Here is a 20344-nt window from a genome sequence, read left to right as displayed (position 1 = left end):
TACCTGTCCTCTGGCTCTTTGTCTGTGTGTGTGCTTTTTTTTTCTCCCTCCTCCCCGTTTCTTTCTATTGTGATAAAATACACCTAACATGAAAGTTACCACCTTCACCACTTTTCAGCATACGTTTTAGCAGCATTAAGTACATTCACACTGTTGTGCAACCATCACCACCGTCTGTCTCCAGAACTCTTTCATCTGGGAAAGTGGAAACTCTGGACTCATTCAGCAATAACTCCCCACTGCCCTCTCTCCCCACCCCCTGGCAACCAACTTTCTGCTTTCTATGATTTGTATCCCTTCTCTGTGTGCATGGGGACACTGAGATCCCCAGCAGTGAGTGAATGGTCTGATGTGTCACTGCTTGCAAGTGACAGGCACACCTGGGATGGAAACCCAGCCTTCTGCTTTGTGTGCCACCATGCATTCTCCGACATCATACTACAGATAGGGCAGTGAGAAAGGGTGATGAGTAGAACAGGTACAAGCTTTGTGTTGGAAATAGGAAAGCCCTTCAATAGGGAAAGGATTTTTTTTTTTAGATTAAAAACCGGCAAAACGAAATAAGAGCTGCCTCTATCTCTTGCCCATCTGACATTCCATTGTTGTTTGTTTTAAATAACGTGAAGAAGTACAATTTGCTTTGCTTAAGGAAAGAATTTGAGAAGATACAGGCTTTGGTTTTAGTTTCCAGCGCTGTCTGATTTGCTGTGTCTGTGGGCAAGAAAAACAGCATCTGTTAGGGTAGTTTCTTTTTTTTCTTTCTTTCTTTTTTTTTTTTTCTGAAGATACAGCAAGTCCTACTGTTGATTTTCTTACTGAGAAGGTTTTGAGGCATGCTTTATGTTTTATGTGAAAATGAGGTTCTGTTCTTTTCAACTGTTCTCACTTTGCTCTGGAACTCTCATCCCCAAAGATGACAGAAGAAAACATTAAGTGGTCAATAAATGATCATATCATCTGTTTACATTTCAAATAGTCTCTCTTGGAGTGACGCAGGTTTTCGTGGGAAGGGTAAGTGCCCAGTCAAGTAAAAATTTAAACTCTGTATCAGGCCTACATTTTCCTTCTCAAAGGTCACCCCAACCCTCCTTCCAACAGCACGTAGGTGCTGGAAAAAGTTCCATGGAGATGGAGCCCTCCTCTGGGAATTGCCTTCTGGTTGACAGCCTCATCTACTTGTTTTTGCATTAACTTCTGTCCTACTGTCTCTGCCACCAAAGCACTTTCGATGGCTGGATCTGTTGATGTGCCCGTGACCCCAAGGGCTTGGCATTCTCCATTGGCACTGGCTGGTCAATGGGTGCCTGAGGTCTGTGGCTGCTCTCATTTGACCTCTCTTTGCCCTTTGCTCCAGGGTCATCTAAGTTGTCTTTTAAAAACATTCTTATTTTGCAATAATTTCAAACTTAGCCAAAGGGTATAAGAATAATAGAACTTTTGTATATCTCTAATCCATTTTTAACTTTTTGTCACATTTGTTTTCTTATTCTTTCTCTGTATACACATTATTTTATGTTTTTTTGAGTCATTTGGGAGTAGGATGCTGTCTAGAGAAAGTGGTCTGGAGATGGCATTAGAACCTTCCCCAAATGAGGAAGGGAGGGAATATTTGTTCTTTCCTTTTCTCTACTTTCCTCTAACTCTCCTTTTTCCTTAGTTTCTCTGCTGTCTCGAACACTTCCTTCTGCTGAACTGGCTTTGAGTCCTTTTCGGCTCTTGTTGTTGGCTCCTAGTTGCATATCGAGTTGTTGGTGCTCTTAGAACAGCGTGGTTCTCAGATCAGGTGTGGTTGTTGGGAGCAGATGGGAGTACTGCTGACCTCCATTTGTTCCTTTGCCTATTTATTCATGCAGTCAGTGTCTCCAGCTTGCATGGCAGGTCTGCCTGGAGAATGCTTGGTGTACTGCTTGCTAACAGGCATGCAAGCTTTGGCTGGATTTTTTTACTTTTTAAGATTTATTTATTGATTTTAGAGAAAGAGAACATGTGCACATGAAGGAGAGCAGGGACAGAGGCAGAGGGAGAGAGAATCCTCAAGCAGACTCCACATTGAGCATGGAGCTCTACAGGGCCTCCATCCCAGGACCCTGAGATCATGACCTGAGCAGAAATCAAGAGTTGTATGTTCAACCAACTGAGCCACACAGGTGCCCCAGTTGGACTTTTGATCCAAATTTACAAACTTATAAGCAGGATAAAAAAAAGATGTGACTTGCGGCACCTGGGTGTTTCAGTCAGTTAAGAGTCTGCCTTGGGCTCGTGTCATGATCCTAGAGTCCTAGGATCGAGCCCCACATCAGGCTCCCTGCTCAGAGGGAAGTCTGCTTCTCCCTCTTCCACAGCCCCTCCTACCCCTACTCGTGGTCTCTTGCTTGCTCTCACAAATAAATAGAAAAAAAAAAAAAGATGTGTGGGGCACCTGGGTGGCTCAGTGGTTGAGCATCTGCCTTCAGCTCAGGTCGTGATCCTGGGGTCCTGGGATCGAGTCCCACATCGGGCTCCCTGAGGGAAGCCTGCTTTTCTCTCTGCCTATGTCTCTGCCTCTCTCTTTGTGTCACTCATGAATAAATAAATAAAATCTTAAAAAAAAAAAAAGATGTGACTTAGCAACATTGTAGTAAACAGTTGTAAGTTATTTAAAATCTATAATTTAGTCTCAGATATCATCTTTGAGATCATAAATTGTATGGCTTTATGTGTCTAACTCCTAATAGTGGCTACAGTACGGTGCTCCTAGATGTTTGTGAGTGAAAATTAAAATTTAATTTACTAAATTAACCCTTTCATTTAGTGGATTACTTTTTTAGATTGTAGTCCATCCCTTGCTACCTTTTCCAGTTTTATTTATTTACTTTTGCAGAGTTGGTTACCTTTTTAAATTTTAATCCTAATTTTTTCCTTTTTGTTTTTTAAGATTTTATTTATTTATTTGAGAGAGAGAGAGAGAGGTAGTGAGGGAGCATGAGCGAGGAGGAGAGGGAGAAGCAGGTTCCCCACCGAGCAGGCTCCCACATGGGATTCCTGGATCATGACGTGAGCCCAAGGCAGAACGCTTAACCGACTGAGCCACCCAGGTGCCCGTTAATCCCAATTTCTAATTACAATGTAGAATTAGGGTAAAAGGAAGTACCTTTCCAGTGAATCCGTTTATTTTAATGGACCTTCACTTTCCATCTTTCTTTTTTTTTTAGAAGATTTTATTTTTATTCACGAGAGGCAGAGACATAGGCAGAGGGAGAAGCAGGCTCCTCGTGGCAGCCCAATATAGAACTTGATCCCAGGACCTTGGGACCATGACCTGAGCCAAAGACAGATACTCAACCACTGAGCCACCTGGGCATCCCACTTTCCATCTTTCATATAAAGCTAAGGAAATACTTGGCATATAGCTTGCTGGACATGCACAAGGGCCCTGTGTACTGCATTTTTCAGATCCCCCAAAGATGGAAATGGGGCTGGTATCAAGAACTCATGATAGTGTCTACTGGTTTCCACCTGTGGGAGCCAATTCCTTTCAATAAAGGAATAAACCTATTTTCAGCAAATAAGTAGATATATTAAAAATCAGGTTGTGATCATAAATGTATATATAAGATAACAAGTTTGAAAACAATTCAGGATTATATTATTACAGGTATTTTAAGTTCAAAACTTAAAATAGCTTTGAAGTTTGTTGTCAGTGTAAGAAACAGAAAAGATAAAATTAGAGCAACTACAGCATTTAAATATTGCCTTTTTCAAAGTAGTGAAAATTTGGAAGAGTTCGAAAAGGTCTAAAATTACATTAGAAACGCATTATGTAGTGATGTATTCTAACTTCCTCACATGGAAAGGACTAAAAATAATACACTGTTCTTGCACGATTCCAGGGAACTATTGTAAGCTGTGTGTGTGGTGGAAGAGGGGGTAATCAGAGGGTGTTTCCTTAAATTAATATTTGAATACTCCCTTCATGAATTTGAACTTCAGTTGCTCAAAATATATATTTTTCCCTAATTACTAAAAATAGTGCACGATCATTTTTTAAGATTTGAAAAAACATAGAAAAGCACAAAGAATAGAAAATCACCCAAGCTCTACAGATGATAGGAAAGAAAGTTTATAGTTTTGGTTGAGGAAGGCTTTGTCATAAGTCTAAGCATGTATCTGACTTAATAGAATAATTATATATTTTGTTGGTGCTGTCCTTTTTTTTTTTTTTTTTTTTTTTAAGCTTTGTAGATCTCTCTCTAAAGGAACAGGACTTGAGTGAAGAAAAAGTGGTGACATTCCTTTGTTTTGATTCTATAGCACTGGTGATAGACCTAGGGTTGAGGTTGGCAGTGCAGTGTATTTGGGGGTACCTGTTGATTTCTGGGCTGTTTTTGCTCTGCAGCCATAGCAGCTGCAGCAGCCCACACCTTCCCTCTTCTTTGATCACTGAGATCAAAGTGAGAATGGCTATTTTCATCCTTTGGGTAGAATTTGTTTTGGTGAACAGTTTTCTTTAGTAAGAAACACAGCTGATCATATGGTCAACAATATTTGGCAGTAGATTTCCTAGAAACCTGGTGGTGGTGTCCACTGGAGTCTTGTGTTTATAACTCCAGTGGACACCATCCAGACTATAGATTATATAAATGGTACCTCCCAGAGTGTGACAGTTGGTCTGTTTACTTTCATGCCTTTTCTCCCCAAAAAGAGAGATTTAACTTTGATGAAAAAGCTTAAAGGATACTAAGTGTCTTTTTATTAATTTTTGAAATTTCATTTACTTTTTTTTTAAATGGTCTAGCTTTTATGTCATTGTTCAGGGAACATAGAATGTTGTGTTGGATTTACTGGGGAAATTAAATTTGTGTGTGTGTTTTTTTTTTTAAGATTTTATTTATTTACTCATGAGGGACAGAGAGAGAGAGAGGCAGAGACACAGGCAGAGGGAGAAGCAGGCTCCATGCAGGGAACCCGATGTGGGACCCAATCCTGGGCCTCCAGGATCACACCCTGGGCTGAAGGTGTCGCTAAACCTCTGAGCCACCCGGGCTGCCCGGGAAATTAAATTTGAATTGATTTTACTAATTATGATTTGAATGAGAGGAGAAAGTATTAAAAGTAGCTATAAGATTTTCGTTTGAAAATAGTTTTACCTAGTGATTTTACCTAGTTGCAGCATTATGAAACTCAATAATAAAAAGACAAATAGCCCATTTAAAAAATGGCCAAAGAACTTGGGTTAACGTTTCTCTGAAGAAGATATAAAAATGGCCATTACTACTACTGAACCAGTTGCTCAACATCCTTACTCATCAGGCAAATGGAAGTCCGAACCACAGTGTGATACCATCACACCCACTAAGAAGAAGTGCTGGTCAAGATGTTGAGAAATTGGAACCCTCCTACATTGCTGATAAGAATGTAAAATCACATAGCCACTTGGAAAAATTGTCAGCTTTTTGAAATGTCAAATATAAACTTACCATATGACTCAGCAATTACCTTCCTAGGTATATACCCAAGAGAAATGAAATATATGTCTACATAAGAACTTGTACATGAAGGTTAATAGCAACATTATTCAAAATACCCAAAAAGTGGGGGCACCTGGGTGGCTTAGAAGGTTGGCATCTGACTCTTGATTTTGACTCAGGTTATGATCTCAGGGTTGTGGGATCAAGCCCCTCTTCTGTCTCTGTGCTCAGTTAGGGAGTCTGCTTGAGAGTCTCATTCTCTCCCTCTCCTTTTGCCCCTCCCCCCATCTCTCTTTCTCTTTCTCACTCTCTCTAAAGTAAATGAATCTTTTAAAAAGTACTCAAAAAGTGGAAATAACATGTACTCATCAACGAACAAAATGGTAAACAAAATGTGTTTTATCCATACAATGGAATATTATTTAGCAATGAAAGTAGAATACTGATACATCATCATCAACTTGTTTTTTGAAGACATGCTAAGTGAAAAAGCAAGTCATGAAAGATCAAGTATTGTATAATTACACTAATATGAAATGTCCAGACTAGGAAAAATCTGTAGATACTGAAAGCAGATTAGTGGGACTAGAGGTGACAGGGAAATATGGAGTGAATGCTAATGGATGGATACAGGATTTCTTTCTTTCTTTCTTTCTTTCTTTCTTTCTTTCTTTCTTTCTTTCTTTCTTTCTTTCTTCCTTCCTTCCTTTCTTTCCTTTCTTTCCTTTCTTTCCTTTCTTTCCTTTCTTTCCTTTCTTTCCTTTCTTTCCTTTCTTTCCTTTCTTTCCTTTCTTTTCTTTCTTTTCTTTCTTTCTCTCTCTCTCTCTCTTTTTTAAAAGATTTTATTTATCTATTCATGAGAGACACAGAGACGTAGGCTAGGCATAGGCTAGGCGGAGGGAGAAGCAGGCTCCCTGTGGGGTGCTGGATGTGGAAGTCGATCTGTGGATCCTGGGATCACACCCTGAACCAAAGGCAGATGCTCAACCACTGAGCCACTCAGGCATCCCAGATATAGGGTTTCTTTTAGGTGACAAAATGTTGTAAAATTAGATAGTGGTGATAGGGGCACCTAGATGGCTCAGTTGGTTAGGTAACTGACTTTCGACTTATGCTCAGGTCATGATCTCAAGGTTGTTAGATTGAACCTTGTGTAGGGGTTCCACGCTCAGCATGGAGTCTGCTTAAGATTCTCTCTTCTTCCCCCTCTGCCCTTCCCCTCAGCTCTTTCTCTCAAATATGTAAATAAATAAATAAATACATAAATAAAATCTTAGATTGTGATGATAGTTGTGTACCTCTAAGAATATACTAATCAGCCCTTGATTGTATACTTTAAATGAGTGAATTATATAGCTTAAAATAAAATTATTTATCAATAAAACTGTTTAAATGTTTAAAATAAATCATTAAATCGGGGCAAAAGAAGAACCAATTTTTCAACATACTGATACCTGTAATTGAAATATGATGTATGTTTTTCTTAGCCTCCATCAACTCAATAACAGTATTTTTCACTAGCTGAAAATACATTTCTTCTTACTTCTGAATTTAACATCTAGGTTATATAAGCTCAGAAGTAGAACAATCAAGTCATTCTATTCAGTTAAATTTTTAATAATTGTGCTTACTTTGGTGGTACAGATTCTAAAAGTGAAGCAATCTGAGGAGCATTTTTAGCATGGAGGATATCTGAACCTCAGTGCAGTGTTCCATATATTAGGAACGTTTATTGAAGGAAATAAGATAAAACCTGAATAAATGTGTATAAACGTGAAAATGTAGTATTGTAAGTAGAGTGTTAAAAAACAAAATTCAGCCTTGTAAATTTGAAGATCTAATTGGCTTTATTAAACAATTCATGAATTAGGCAGCATGCCACCTAGCAAGTAGAGGGAGCTCTGAGGGGTTGTACTAAATGGAAGCTTTTTATAAGAAGAAAGGTGGGGCAAGGAAGTTGTTAGCAGAAGAAAAGGATCCTTTCAGGCGAGGTAGCTTTCCCTTAGGAGGAAGAGCAGCAGGTCTTATCATGCAGATGACCTCATCTTCCTTGGGGGAAGGTTGAAACTAGAATTAGATTGGTTATTAAGCCCCAGGTTGGGACTCAGCCTTAGTGACATCATTTAGGCTTGTGGTTTTCTTTTTAACATCAGAGATTTATTTATCGATGAGGAAATTAGCAAGATGGTAAGACTGGTTCTAGGAGCATTTGGGCAACTGAAGAATGTTGGAGTAAGATTTTTATATGCAAAACTTGTTAATCTCCTATAAGGCAGTATTTGTATAATTACCAGACGAAAAGAAATCTACAAGTTACATATTATTTTACATAATGTGAACCTTAATCAGTAGTAGATAGTAAATCGAAGAAAGGTATATTCCGGGATCCCTGGGTGGCGCAGCGGTTTGGCGCCTGCCTTTGCCCTGGGGCGCGATCCTGGAGACCCGGGATCGAATCCCACATCGGGCTCCCGGTGCATGGAGCCTGCTTCTCCCTCTGCCTATGTCTCTGCCTCTCTCTCTCTCACTGTGTGACTATCATAAATAAATAAATAAAAATTAAAAAAAAAAAAGAAAGGTATATTCCTTACGGAATGAAATATTCCTTGGTGGGCCCATTAATGCTCCAAGATGGCATTGAAAGGACATGGGCTCTTCTCTTTGTGTTACTTCCAATCTGTGGAGTAGCTGAAGGATGAATTATTCACTGGTGTTGGGATAATTGCATATTCATCTGGGAAACAATTACATTTAGCTCTCACTGTATACAAAAATGGATTCCAGATATATACCTGTCATTTTCACTTTGTATTTGAAACATGTATCATAAAAAAAGAAGAAAATAGATTCTTGATGAAATATTATGTAGTCTGAGTGAATTACATCTATATCAAAAAATACTGTTGAATAAAAAAATCAGTTCATAGACTGATGTACTTACTATGATATTAATATACATTTTAAAATACTATAGAATTGGCTCAGCGGTTTAGTGCTGCCTTCAGCCCAGGGCGTGATCCTGGAGTCCCAGGATCAAGTCCCAGGATTGAGTCCCACGTCAGGCTCCCTGCATGGACCCTGCTTCTCCCTCTGCCTGTGTCTCTGCCTCTCTCTCTCTTTGTCCCTAATGAATAAATAAATAAAACATTAAAAAAAATACTATAGAATTTCTGGGACTTTATGGACATGTACATAAAAGCATAAAGGGCTAGAAGGATCTAATCTAAACTTTTATGTTTCTGAAAATGTGAATAAAATCTAACATCATTTTATTAACAATTCTGAAATTCTGCTAAATTCAAGGCTGGTAAAGGTACTATAATTGTAGCTTTGAAACATGCAACATTTACCTGGCATAGCAGACTTTGTTTTAGCAGAATTTAATAAATTTTTAGCATTTTATTTATTTAAAAAATTTTATTTTATTGTTTTAGAAATTCCTTTTTATTTTTTTTTTAAGATTTTATTTATTTATTCACAAGAGACACACAGAGAGAGGTAGGGACATAGGCAGAGGGAGAAGTAGGCTCCCTGCAGGAAGCCCGATGCAGGACTCGATCCCGGGACCTCAAGATCACGACAAGAGCCAAAGGCAGACACTCAACCACTGAGCCACCTAGGTGTCCCGAATTTTAGCATTTTATATCTCTTGTGTGTCAAATCACTGGGGAAAATATGTGATCTTTTAAAAGTTATCTTGAGGAGGGCCGCAGGAAGCAGACTAGTGGCAGGTGTCTAGGCCTCTAACGAGGGCAATCTGGCAGGAATCGGAGCCATCAGAACCACCACCATGACTACGGGCAATAACAGCAAGATGCTGCAGCACATCGACTACAGGATGGAGGTGCATCCTACAAGACGGCCGGATCTTCATTGGCACCTTCAAGGCTTTTGACAATGATATAAATTTGGTCCTCTGTGACTGTGATGGGTTCAGGAAGATCAAGCCAAAGAACTCAAAACAAGCAGAAAGAAAAGAGAAGTGAGTCCTCGGTCTGGTGCTGCTTTGTGGGGAGAACCTGGTCTCAGTGACAGTAGATGGACCTCCTCCCAAAGATACTGGCATTGCCTGAGTGCCACTTGCTGGAGCTGCCGGGAGCCCAGGGATCGGCAGGGCTGCTGGTAGAGGAATTCCAGCTGGTGTTCCAATGCCCTAGACTCCTGCCGGGCTTGCAGGGCCTGTCTGAGGAGTTGGTGGGCCATTCCAGCAGGTGATGACCCCACAGGGAGGAGGCACTGTGGCTGTCGCTGTAGCTGCTGCCACTGCCAGCATTGCTGGGGCTCCGGCCCAGTACCTGTTCGGCCGTGGGGGTCCTCCCCACCTACTGGCCAAGGGACACCCCCTCCAGGCACGATGGGCCCACCACCTGGCATGAGGCTTCCCATGGGGACCCCCGATGGGGATCCCTCCTGGATGAGGAACTCTGATGGGCATGCCCCTCCTGGGGATGCAGTATGTCGTCCCCCCCCCCCCCCAATGGGCCCACCAAGGCCCTAGACTCATCTTGGCCCTCCTCATCTCCCTGCCTGTTTCCCGTCAGGCTGTGCATTTTACTTTTACTTCCTTGTAGGCTGTGAAACTAGTTTATAATAAACGCTTAAGAATTTAAAAAAATATTGGGGAAAAATAGTAAAAGAGGAAGAAAAAATATGCAGCACTCTCTTGTATCATATATTCAAATTATAACTAGATTAACAAATTGAATGTCAAAAAGTAACAGCATTGGTAAACTTGTATTATACAATCTTGGTAGAGCAAAAATTTTTCCAAGTATGACCTCATAATCAGAAATGCTAAAGGAAAGTGATTGGTTTTGATTACATAAAAATTTCAATATCGGGATAATTTTGTAACTAAAGCTGAAGGCAAATGAGAAACGAGTCATTTTTACAGTAATTTCAGAGACCATGTTTTTCTAGCACTTATAACTGAATCTGTAATAGAACATGTGGGTCAGAATGGTCCAAATGGGTAGATGGCCTTGTGAGTAGATATTTTTCTTCTTTGCTCCTGAGCAGAGGTTACCATCGCTGCTCTAGAGCCTGGTTTGTGTAAGTGCTGGGTGTTTCCTCTATTCTCCTGGTAAAAATGGTCTTGTGACAGAAAACAACCTGCCATAAACTACATTTCGTACTATGTATGGAGTTTTCTTCTCTCTCACCACCCCACACCCTACCACCTTTGTGAGAGAACCTTGATTTCCTCCTAACCTGATGCATAAAAGTTAGGGAACTTGATATATTCAAGACAAGATGAATGTTGAATCTGAAATATTATAGGGTATTGGGAAATCTGAGAGGTATGTATATAATCAAACTTCACTTAATTGAGGGCATTGCATATCTTCGAATTTAAAAAAAAGCATCACTAAAGGGAAAATCAATAACCCTTTTCTTTACATGACTTGTGTACAGTTAAGGTGAAGGGACGCAAGAGGTTGGTGATTCTATCACAATACAAGGCGGGGCTTATTCTTACCTTGTGAGTTTTCTTCTCTTGCATGGACCTGCCTCCTTATGTAGTGGAGGGAGCTCTCGGTCAGTAAAAAGGCCTGAGTCTGCAAACCGGATCAGTCTCCACCTCCTCTGTTACTTTAGCACTCTGTGGTGTATGCTTCCCACGATATTATGTATCAAATGTATTAAAAAGAATATACCTTGCAAAATATATGCGCTTTATCTCAAGAATTTATCCTCAGGAAATAATCAGGCAAGTGAGTAAAGAACTTGTAACAATATTGTTTGTAATTGCAAAACATAGGGAGCATTTTACAAGTCCCAAAATAAGGGGCGGGTAACAAATTATGTTATACTAACTATGATTAAAAACTCTATTTGTCAAGAAGAAAAGATTCAGGAAAAATTAAACATATAATGAAGGAAAATAGAATATGTCACCCCGTGATTTGACCTAAAAATCATTTTGAGCTGAAGGCAATCAAGAAGCAGTAAACACTGGAAAAGCTTTCGCTTTTTTACCTTAAAGGCAGGAAATAAATTATCCTTTTACTGGAGAAAGGCATTTGTACCAATTTAGAGAATCTGCAAACCTTTTTAAGCTAACCCTTAATTTCCTAGTTACTTCTTCATCGCTAACTACCTGGAGCCCCAACCCCTTTGTCTTGCCAATTCTTCACAAATATAAAAGCTTCCTGATTCTTGGGGAGTCTTCATTCTCTTGTGAAGGCTCCTGTGGACAGGATGAATTCAATAAAATTCAGATGCTTTATTCCTGTTAATCTTTGTGCATTTTATTTTCAGACCCAGCCAGGGACTCTAAAAGGGTCAGGGAAAACTTTTTTCTTCATATTATTTCATGTTAACAAAATATAGAAATATATGTATAAATTTACTTGGGAAAAGAACTGGAAGGATATTTATATACAGGATACAATGTTGTCTTTGTGTGGAGAACTTTGAGGTGATTTCAGTTAATTTCTTTTTGTATACTAGAATAAAAAAATAAGTTTATTTTATTGGTCTGTATTTCAGAAATGTTCACCATGTACAAGGAGATAGATTTTTGTTACTTGATTTTTAAAATTGATTAGACATAGAGGTGAGATGTACTAAATAATTGAAGGATTTATGTTGTATACTTGAATTTATGTGGACTTTTCCTGTAAGACAAAGAAATAAAAATCTCATTCTGTTTTTTTTTTTTAATTAATTAATAGGTTTTCTCGCACAGATATGGCAACAAGCAGCCATCCCTTTGCATCATTTGATACCAAACTGGCCTCTGGACGGCTCGGATCGTCTAATGTGAGCAGGTCAGGAAGAAGGTGCAGATGTTTTAGGGACATCAGGGGAGAGCCACTCCAGCCCTTTGGTGAATTGTAATATTGATGTTACTGACTACTGAAATAGGGAGGTGTAGTGTGCATTTTACAAATTAGGGAAGGAGACAAAGAGCTCCTAAGGGTCTCTGTGAATGGGTGGTGCAATTACATAAAAAGAAACAAAACTAAATTCAACATGTGGGGTACAACTCTCTTTTTGAGTCTTTTATCTTAAAATTTTTTAAATCATTAATTTTGTTTATAAGATAATATAACCACATTGCCAAGCATTAGTGACAGTGGAAGAAAGGAGGAACATCCACCATACATATGACCACTTTTTTTTTTTTTTAAAGATTTTATTTATTTATTTGAGAGAGCAGGAGCAGGGGGCAGAGGCAGAGGGAGAAGCAAACTTTTGGGGACCCCAAGATCATAACCCGAGCTGAAGACAGATGCATAACTGATGAGCCACCCAAATACCCCTAAATATGACTTCTTAAACTATATTCATTCTAGTCTTTTTCCTGGGCATGTGCTTCTACCTGATATGGATGTAGCCATAGGGTTTTTCACTGAATGTTGTAGTAAGATTATTTTTCTACCTACATTCTTCTTGTAATTTTGGCTTAAAGAGCATTTTATGAAACATTGATGGTAGAAAATTTAGGAAATAATAGAAAAGCACAGAAGAGAGATAAAAATGTATGTTACCATCACTGTCACCTTTTTTTTTTTTTTTGGGTGTGTATCCTTTCTTTTTCTCTCTCTCTATATAGAACCAATTTTTTTTTTAAATGGGATTATGTTAAATATACAATTTAGTAACCTGCTTTTTAAAAATTTTATTATTTTTTGCCCTGCTCCTCCATCCTTTTTTTGTACCTGCTTTTTAAAAGTCAATATATCATGGTATTTTTCCTTTCCATTAATATTTTTTTATAATATCACAGTTGCTAAGTAATGTTCTTTTCCTGCCCATTCTAGAATTAATATTATGAGTTATTTATTTTTGAACATGTAGGTTGTTCCTTTATAGTTATTAAAGGCAACTCTGTAAAAGCTATGTTTTAGTACCATGAGAAAGGGCTTTTTATCTATCCTTATAAGTTTATTAAACTTTATGTTATACGGATCTTTAGCATTTAGATTTTGCATTTGAAATTTTAGCTACTTGTGAGTGTGTTCATAACACTCATGGGCTTGGCAATAAGTCTTAGGACTCAGCTCTCACAGTACAAGGAAGGGGTGCAATTATTTGAGGATTGAATGAAGATGAAGTTGAAAATAACTCCTAAGGTTTTTAAGGCATTTATTTTTCACATTACGATGACACACCATATGTCTCTGCTCATGGAAATCTGAGCTTTCTTTAGAAATATGAGTCTCTCTCTCAGGGTTGACTGACCTCTAACTCATCTGATAGTTTCCTAGGTAACTACTGCATCAACATTTATAGATCTTCCTTGGTTTACAGTGGGCTTACATCCTAAATGAGCTCATCATAAGTTGAAAATGCATTTAATACATCTAACCTATCAAACATCAGAGCTTAGCTTTGCCTACCTTAAATGTGTTCAAAGCACTTATATTAGCCTGCAGTTGGGCAAAATCATCAGAACCCATTTCTGGTAGAGGAGTAACTGAAGTGGGGTTTTGTTTTTATGTTTGAAGGAATGAATTTGAAGAGGCTGGTGGCATGGAAATTTGATGTTAAGTTTTTAAAAATCATTATACTGCTCATTTACTTACTGAAATATTTTCCTATTAAAAGTTGTTATATAGGAATGCCTGGGGGGCTTAGTCCATTAAGCATAGAACATTTGATCTCAGCTCAGGTCTTGATCTCAGGGTCCTGAGTTCAAGCCCTGTGTTGGGCTTCATGCTAGGTATGGAGCCTACTTAAAAAAAAAAAATTATCCAAAACATTTTGGAGAAGGCTCTAATTTTATTTTTTTAAATTATTTATTTGTTTATTTTTGGGAGGGGGCAGAGGCAGAAGGAGAGAGAATCTTTTTTTTTTTTTTAAGATTTTATTTATTTATTCAAGAGACACATGGAGAGAGGCAGAGACATAGGCAGAGGGAGAAGCAAGCTCCCTACAAGGAGCCTGATGTGGGACTTGATCGCAGGACCCCAGGATCACGCCCTGTGCTGTAGGCAGACCCTCAATCACTGAGCCATCCAGGTGCCCCCGGGAGAGAGAATCTTAAGTAGGGTCCACGCTGGACATGAGCCTGACACAGGATTCCATCTCACAACTCTGAAATCATGACCCGAGCTGAAATCAAGACTCAAGACTTTTGCTGACTGAGTCACCAAGGCATCCTGAGGGCCCTAATTTTATTTTATTTTATTTATTTATTTTTTTAAAAATAGATTTATTCATTCAGAGAGAGAGAGAGAGGCAGAGACACAGGCAGAGGGAGAAGCAGGCTCCATGCAAGGAGCCCAACGTGGGACTCGAACCCGGGTCTCCAGGATCACACCCCGGGCTGCAGGCGGCGCTAAACCGCTGCGCCACTGGGGCTGCCCGGGCCCTAATTTTAAAGAGCAAAATTTCCATCAATCATAAATAACATAATTTTTAATTAAGGGTAAAATCATAATGATTATACAGATGTAAAAATGAAACACATGTTCAAGATTTTACTTAACTCATGAACTAAGCAGATGTTATAATAAACTCAAAGGAGAAATTGAAACAGCACAAATTTATATGGAGTAAAAGCATGTTGAAATTAATGTCCAAAGTCAGCAAAACTAGCTTCTTGTATAGTGAAGGAAAAGAGGTAATTGAACCTCTGCTAGTCTAGATAAAATTTACATGTCTATAGACAACAATTATTTTGCATTGCTATCAGTTACAATTTACAAAGTTGCAATTTAACACTAAAAAGACAAACTGATTAAAAAATGGTTGGAGGATCTGCATAGACATTTTTCCAAAAAGACTTACAGATGGCCAACAGATACATGAAAAGATGCTCAACATCACTAATCATCAGAGAAATGCAAATCAAAACCACAGAGATATCAATTATACCTGTCAGAATGCCTAAAATTAAAAAAAAAAAAAGACAAGACATAACAAATGTTGGTGAGGATGTGGAGAAAATGGAACCCTGGTGCTTTATTGTTGGAAATGTAAACTGGCACAGCTCCTGTGGAAAACAGTGGAAGTTCCTGAAAAAGTAGACATAGGAAGGCCCTATGATCCATTTTCACTACTAGGTAATTACACAAAGAAAATGAAAACACTAATTCAAAAAGATGTATGCACCCCATGTTTATTGCACATTGTTTAAGATAGCCAAGATATGGAAGATATCAACACCCAAGTGTCCATCCACAGATAACTGGATAAAGAAGATGTGGTGTATATGTACAATGGAATATCACTCAGCCATGAAAAAAGGATGAGATTTTGCCATTTGCAACAAACAGCAAAGACGGATCTAAAGGGTATTATGTTAGGTGAAATAAGTCAGACTAAGAGAGACAAATACCATGTGATTTCACTTATGTGTGGAATCTAAAACACAAAACAAATGAATAAACAAAACGCAGAATCAGACCTTTAAATATAGAAAACAAACTGATGGTTGCTAGAGGGCAGGGGGTGGGTAGATGGGCAAAATGGATGAAGAAGGGAGATTCAGGCTTCCACTTACACAATAAATAAGTCATGGGAATAAAAGGCACAGCATAGGGAATATAGTTCCTGATGTTATAATAGTGTTGTATGGCGATGGTAGCCACATTTGTGGTGAGTATAGCCAAACTAGATAAGTTGAATCACCCACCATGTTGTATACCTGAAACTAATTGTGTGTCTACTATGCTCCAATTAAAAAAGAAAGTACAATTTACAGAGTTGCAAGGCAGGTCCCATAGAATTAAAAAGCAATCCGAAGGGGTCTCTTCTACAGGTAAGACAGTAATGCATAATTTTCCACTAAAGCACATTTTCCCTCCCTACGTAATCAAACTGAAACACTTCTCCTCTATGAGTAAAGGTGGTTTCCACGCTTGTGGGCTTTGTGACTGCTATGAGCCTTATTCGTCAGTTTATTCCATCCTCACAACAGCTTCATGAAGTAGGTGGTGGTGATGGTCCCATTTTACATATGAGCAAGCCAGGCTTCAGAAGGTTAAAGCTATAGGTTCTAAGTGGTAGAGTTAGAATTCCAGCCTTTCTGTCCCCAAGTGTGCATGCAACACACCTATGCAACAACGTGATAATAGTAAAAACTATAGAAATTCTGTGTATTTTTCTTGGTCTTTAGGTCAACATCAAACAAGGTGGATCTCAAGTGTGGCCTAGAAGAATGTGCAGTGGCATTGAACTTATTTCTAAGTAACAAATTTACAGATGCCTTAGAATTGCTTCGACCATGGTAATTAACTTTATTTCTTTTGGGTAAAATATTTTTTTTCAGATGTTCCTGGGGATTCTTTCTTTGATGTCATACTTGTCAATTAATTTATCTGCATTTCCATCTGAATATTACTAAGCTAATTTGAGACCCCCTACTGCTGGTCAGTTTTAATATCCAGCTAAGAAATCTGTCTTTTCAAATTTAATCAGTAGAAAGTTTCTGATTCTTTGTCATATTTTAATTTCTATGTGTGTTCAAATATTGTCAGGTAGTTTTGTAGAGCTTCATTTTGCTTTCTTCAGTGAAATATATTTTTTTTAAAGATTTATTTATTTATGATAGACATAGAGAGAGAGAGAGAGAGAGAGAGAGGCAGAGACACAGGAGGAGGGAGAAGCAGGCTCCATTCCGGGAGCCTGATGTGGGACTCGATCCTGGGACTCCAGGATCGCGCCCTGGGCCAAAGGCAGGCGCTAAACCGCTGAGCCACCCAGGGATCCCCAGTGAAATATTTTTATAAATATTCCTCTAAAGCTTAAATATCATTGAAAAAAGTTTTCATTGAAATGGGATGGGAAGAATTAGACTATGTTAGCCTCAAATGTTAAAAAGAAATTTAAGATAATAAAAAATGTTATTGGACTCCCTATTTTTGTGATAAATAAGTTAAGCAATATAATTTCACTTAATAATACCTGTTCCTTTTTCAAATGTGGCAGCAAAACTTGGGCTCAGCCCTTATACTAGGTGTCTTCTTTACCAGAACCCCCTACAGTGTGACTGGAACTTGACAGGAATAATCTTACATTGTGCCGTCAAACACAGTCACTTACTTGGATGAAGCTTAGACCTTATATAATGATTTTTTAGAAGGTTACTTGAGGGGGTGTCTGGGTGGCTCAGTCAGTTAAGCATCTGTCTTTGGCTAAGGTCATGGTCTCAGGGTCCTGGGATCAAGCCTGGCATCAGGCTCCCTGCTCAGTGGGAAATCAGCTTTCTTCCTCTTCACCTGTCCATCCCCTCACTTGTGTTCTCTCTCTCTCTCTCCCTCTCAAATAAATAAATAAAAATCTTGAAAAAAGAAGGTTACTTGGGCACAATAGTGGGAATCTCATTTCTTTGGTCAGTAGGGTAATGTCACTCTGATCGTAGACTTTCGTTTATAGTGGTGAGCATTGAATGATGTGTAGAATTGCTGGGTCACTATGTTGTACACCTGAAACTAATACAACATTGTACGTCAACTACAAACTAAAATTAAAAGATTAAATTACCTCCTGAGAAGCTGCTGTGGTAATTCTATTAAGATGTAGAAGAGCTGTGATCAATTAGTATTTCAGAGGTTAGGAACAGATGATAAAATAGATGGTAAAACCCACGGCCTAAGGACATTGTCCAGTGTGTCTGCCCTATCTCCTGCCTCATTTCCCTCTGTCCTTCCCAGTCCCTCAGACCTCTTTCTCTCTCCATTGTCTGTCTCTCCTTCTCGGTCTTCCTCTTTTTGCCTGCCAACCTTTTTCTTTCTGTCTCTCCTCTCTCAGCCTGCCTGGCTGTCTCTGTTTTTTTTTTTTTTTATTCACACAGGACTCCTTTTTTCTCTGTCTCAGATACCCAGCTAGTCATAATGTGGAATGAAAAGAAGTGATTGAGTATTTTATTTGGTCACGTTTTATATTCCCTGCTCTTTATGCAAGTTTCACTGTTAAACATATGTTTTTCCCACTTGAGTAGCTTTTTGTTTTTTCCCTCTTGGAGCTTTCTGTTTAAAATGGAGGTTTAACCACAATAAATGATTAACTTTGGGCTGCTCTTAACTCCTTGTGGTATTTTCAACAGCCAGTGACCTCACTAGTCAGGACAAACTGCAAATTACCAAAGGATGTTTAGATTGTTTCCGTGGGGGAAAAGAATAATGTGGCTTGTATTTGTTTTGCATACCTGTGGGCTGTTGTTCATTATATTTGAATCAAAAACGAAATTGTGCATTAATATTTTAACTCTTATAAATAAAAAATTGACATAATGAGAAGTTTTGGGAAAGAGTGAGGTTTTCACAGCCTGAAATCCTGGCATGTGCCATACATTAAGACTAATTAATGCCCTTAAGAATCCAAGCAATTCTCACTGATAATTTAGTAATTGAAATTATTAAGAACTTTAGTCAGGAATTGTAGATAATGGGATTATATTAGATATGAGGTCTAAAATATACTTTTGGCTAGGCCCATTGTGGCTGACCTAATTTATTGCAAAAATCTTGCTTTTCTTTGACTTCTGACTGAGAGTGGAGAGGAGCTGGTTTTAAAGAAAGAGTCTTTATTTGAAAACATATCAGAATTTCTCTGTCACCAAATGCATTTCCAATGGCATTTCTTTTAGTACTTATATCAGAGTTAAAGATAGTAGATATATTGCCTGGTGTTCAACTGGGAAAAATTGGTTTGCTTTGAAACGTTTTTAAGGAAAAGAATCCACAGGCTGCCCCCGTGTGCTGAAACGGGGAAAAACAATTGTGATCTTCTTTTCTTTTTTTTTTTTAAAACAATTGTGGTCTTCTGACTCAACACGGAACATTCTGTGCTGCCTGTGTAGGCTTAATATGGAAAGTGCTTGATATTTGTGTTTTTCAGGACATGTCTTTCACAGTCTATATTATTTCAGTGATTATGATATAGGAATAAAAGTTATCACTATAAAAGTCACAGTATACATTTACTAGGATTTCTCCTGATTAGTATCAGACAAGAGCTGAATGCTTTCAAGTTGAATGGAAAGGTATTAATTCCCTGTGTTTTGCCTCCAGGGCTAAGGAAAGTATGTATCATGCCTTGGGCTACAGTACCATTGTGGTGTTGCAGGCGGTCATGACCTTCGAGCAACAGGACATCCAAAATGGCATTTCTGCCATGAAGGACGCATTACAAACCTGCCAAAAGTATGAATTGAGTAATTAAATACTTGAGATATGACTACAAACCTTATGTCTGTGTGATTAAGTGAGTGTGGTTTGCCTAATGGAGAGCTCTGTTTGAAGTTTGCCCCAATTATAAGGGACTGGTTCTTCAAAGCTTCCTGGCCTCAGTAGTTTTATGTAATAGAGTTAAAATTTCCTATTAGGAATTATGGTAGAGGGCAGCCTGGGTGGCTCAGCGGTTTAGCACTGCCTTCAGCCCAGAGCATGATCCTGGAGACCCCGGATCAAGTCCCACGTCGGGTTCCCTGCATGGAGCCTGCTTCTCCATCTGCCTGTGTCTCTGCCTCTCTCTGTGTGTCTCTCGTGGATAAATAAAATCTTAAAAAAAAGGGGGGGGCGGAATTATGGTAGATTCTTGTTTGGCCAAACACTTGGCATCTATACCTCTACTCTCTTTCTTTCTTTCTTTCTTTGGTAGCTTGGGCCACAGGGAAGGACTAAGGGAGATGTCTGTGGGATCAGGAGCACACATCTCTCAAGGGTCTCCCTTGGGTGGGTGAAGGGAGAACTTTATTTGTCTAAAAGGACATATTTGAACACTTCTGGTTGGAAAATGAGACAGATTTTCGGTTTTATTTTAATCTTTGCTCTGTGTGTATAGCAAGATCCCAGCAAAAGCTGTTAACTAGCATTGGTGAAGTTTAACATGGAGCTATATCCTCATGTAATTATATTGCAAACCTGCAAATGAAGAGAGTTTCCAAATACTGCACTCTAAGTGATTCTTCACCTGCTGGTACCTCTTACCACAGAAATACT

At 38.7% G+C, this 20344-nt stretch overlaps 1 protein-coding gene and 1 pseudogene across 8 annotated transcripts in view; both read left to right on the top strand.

The window, feature by feature from the left end:
• The window catches only part of TTC39B (tetratricopeptide repeat domain 39B), a 131017-nt gene that overhangs the window by 63326 nt on the left and 47347 nt on the right, over positions 1-20344 (top strand). For 6 of the 8 annotated variants that reach the window (XR_007413993.1, XM_049116137.1, XM_025432266.3 and 3 more), the window contains 3 exons: positions 12125-12220; positions 16519-16629; positions 19415-19546. Coding sequence is in view for 7 of the 8 variants with exons in the window: in XM_049116137.1 (XP_048972094.1) it covers positions 12125-12220; positions 16519-16629; positions 19415-19546 (339 nt within the window). In the remaining variant the exon portion in view is untranslated. The remainder of the gene's footprint in view (positions 1-12124; positions 12221-16518; positions 16630-19414; positions 19547-20344) is intronic. The other 2 variants (XM_025432265.3, XM_049116135.1) reach the window with 1 other exon arrangement.
• Positions 8354-12105, top strand: LOC112649801 (small nuclear ribonucleoprotein-associated protein B'-like; annotated as a pseudogene).

The sequence above is a fragment of the Canis lupus genome, chromosome 11 (genome assembly GCF_003254725.2).
Source record: "Canis lupus dingo isolate Sandy chromosome 11, ASM325472v2, whole genome shotgun sequence".
Taxonomy (NCBI): domain Eukaryota; kingdom Metazoa; phylum Chordata; class Mammalia; order Carnivora; family Canidae; genus Canis; species Canis lupus.
This window is presented reverse-complemented; position numbering and strand designations above follow the sequence as displayed.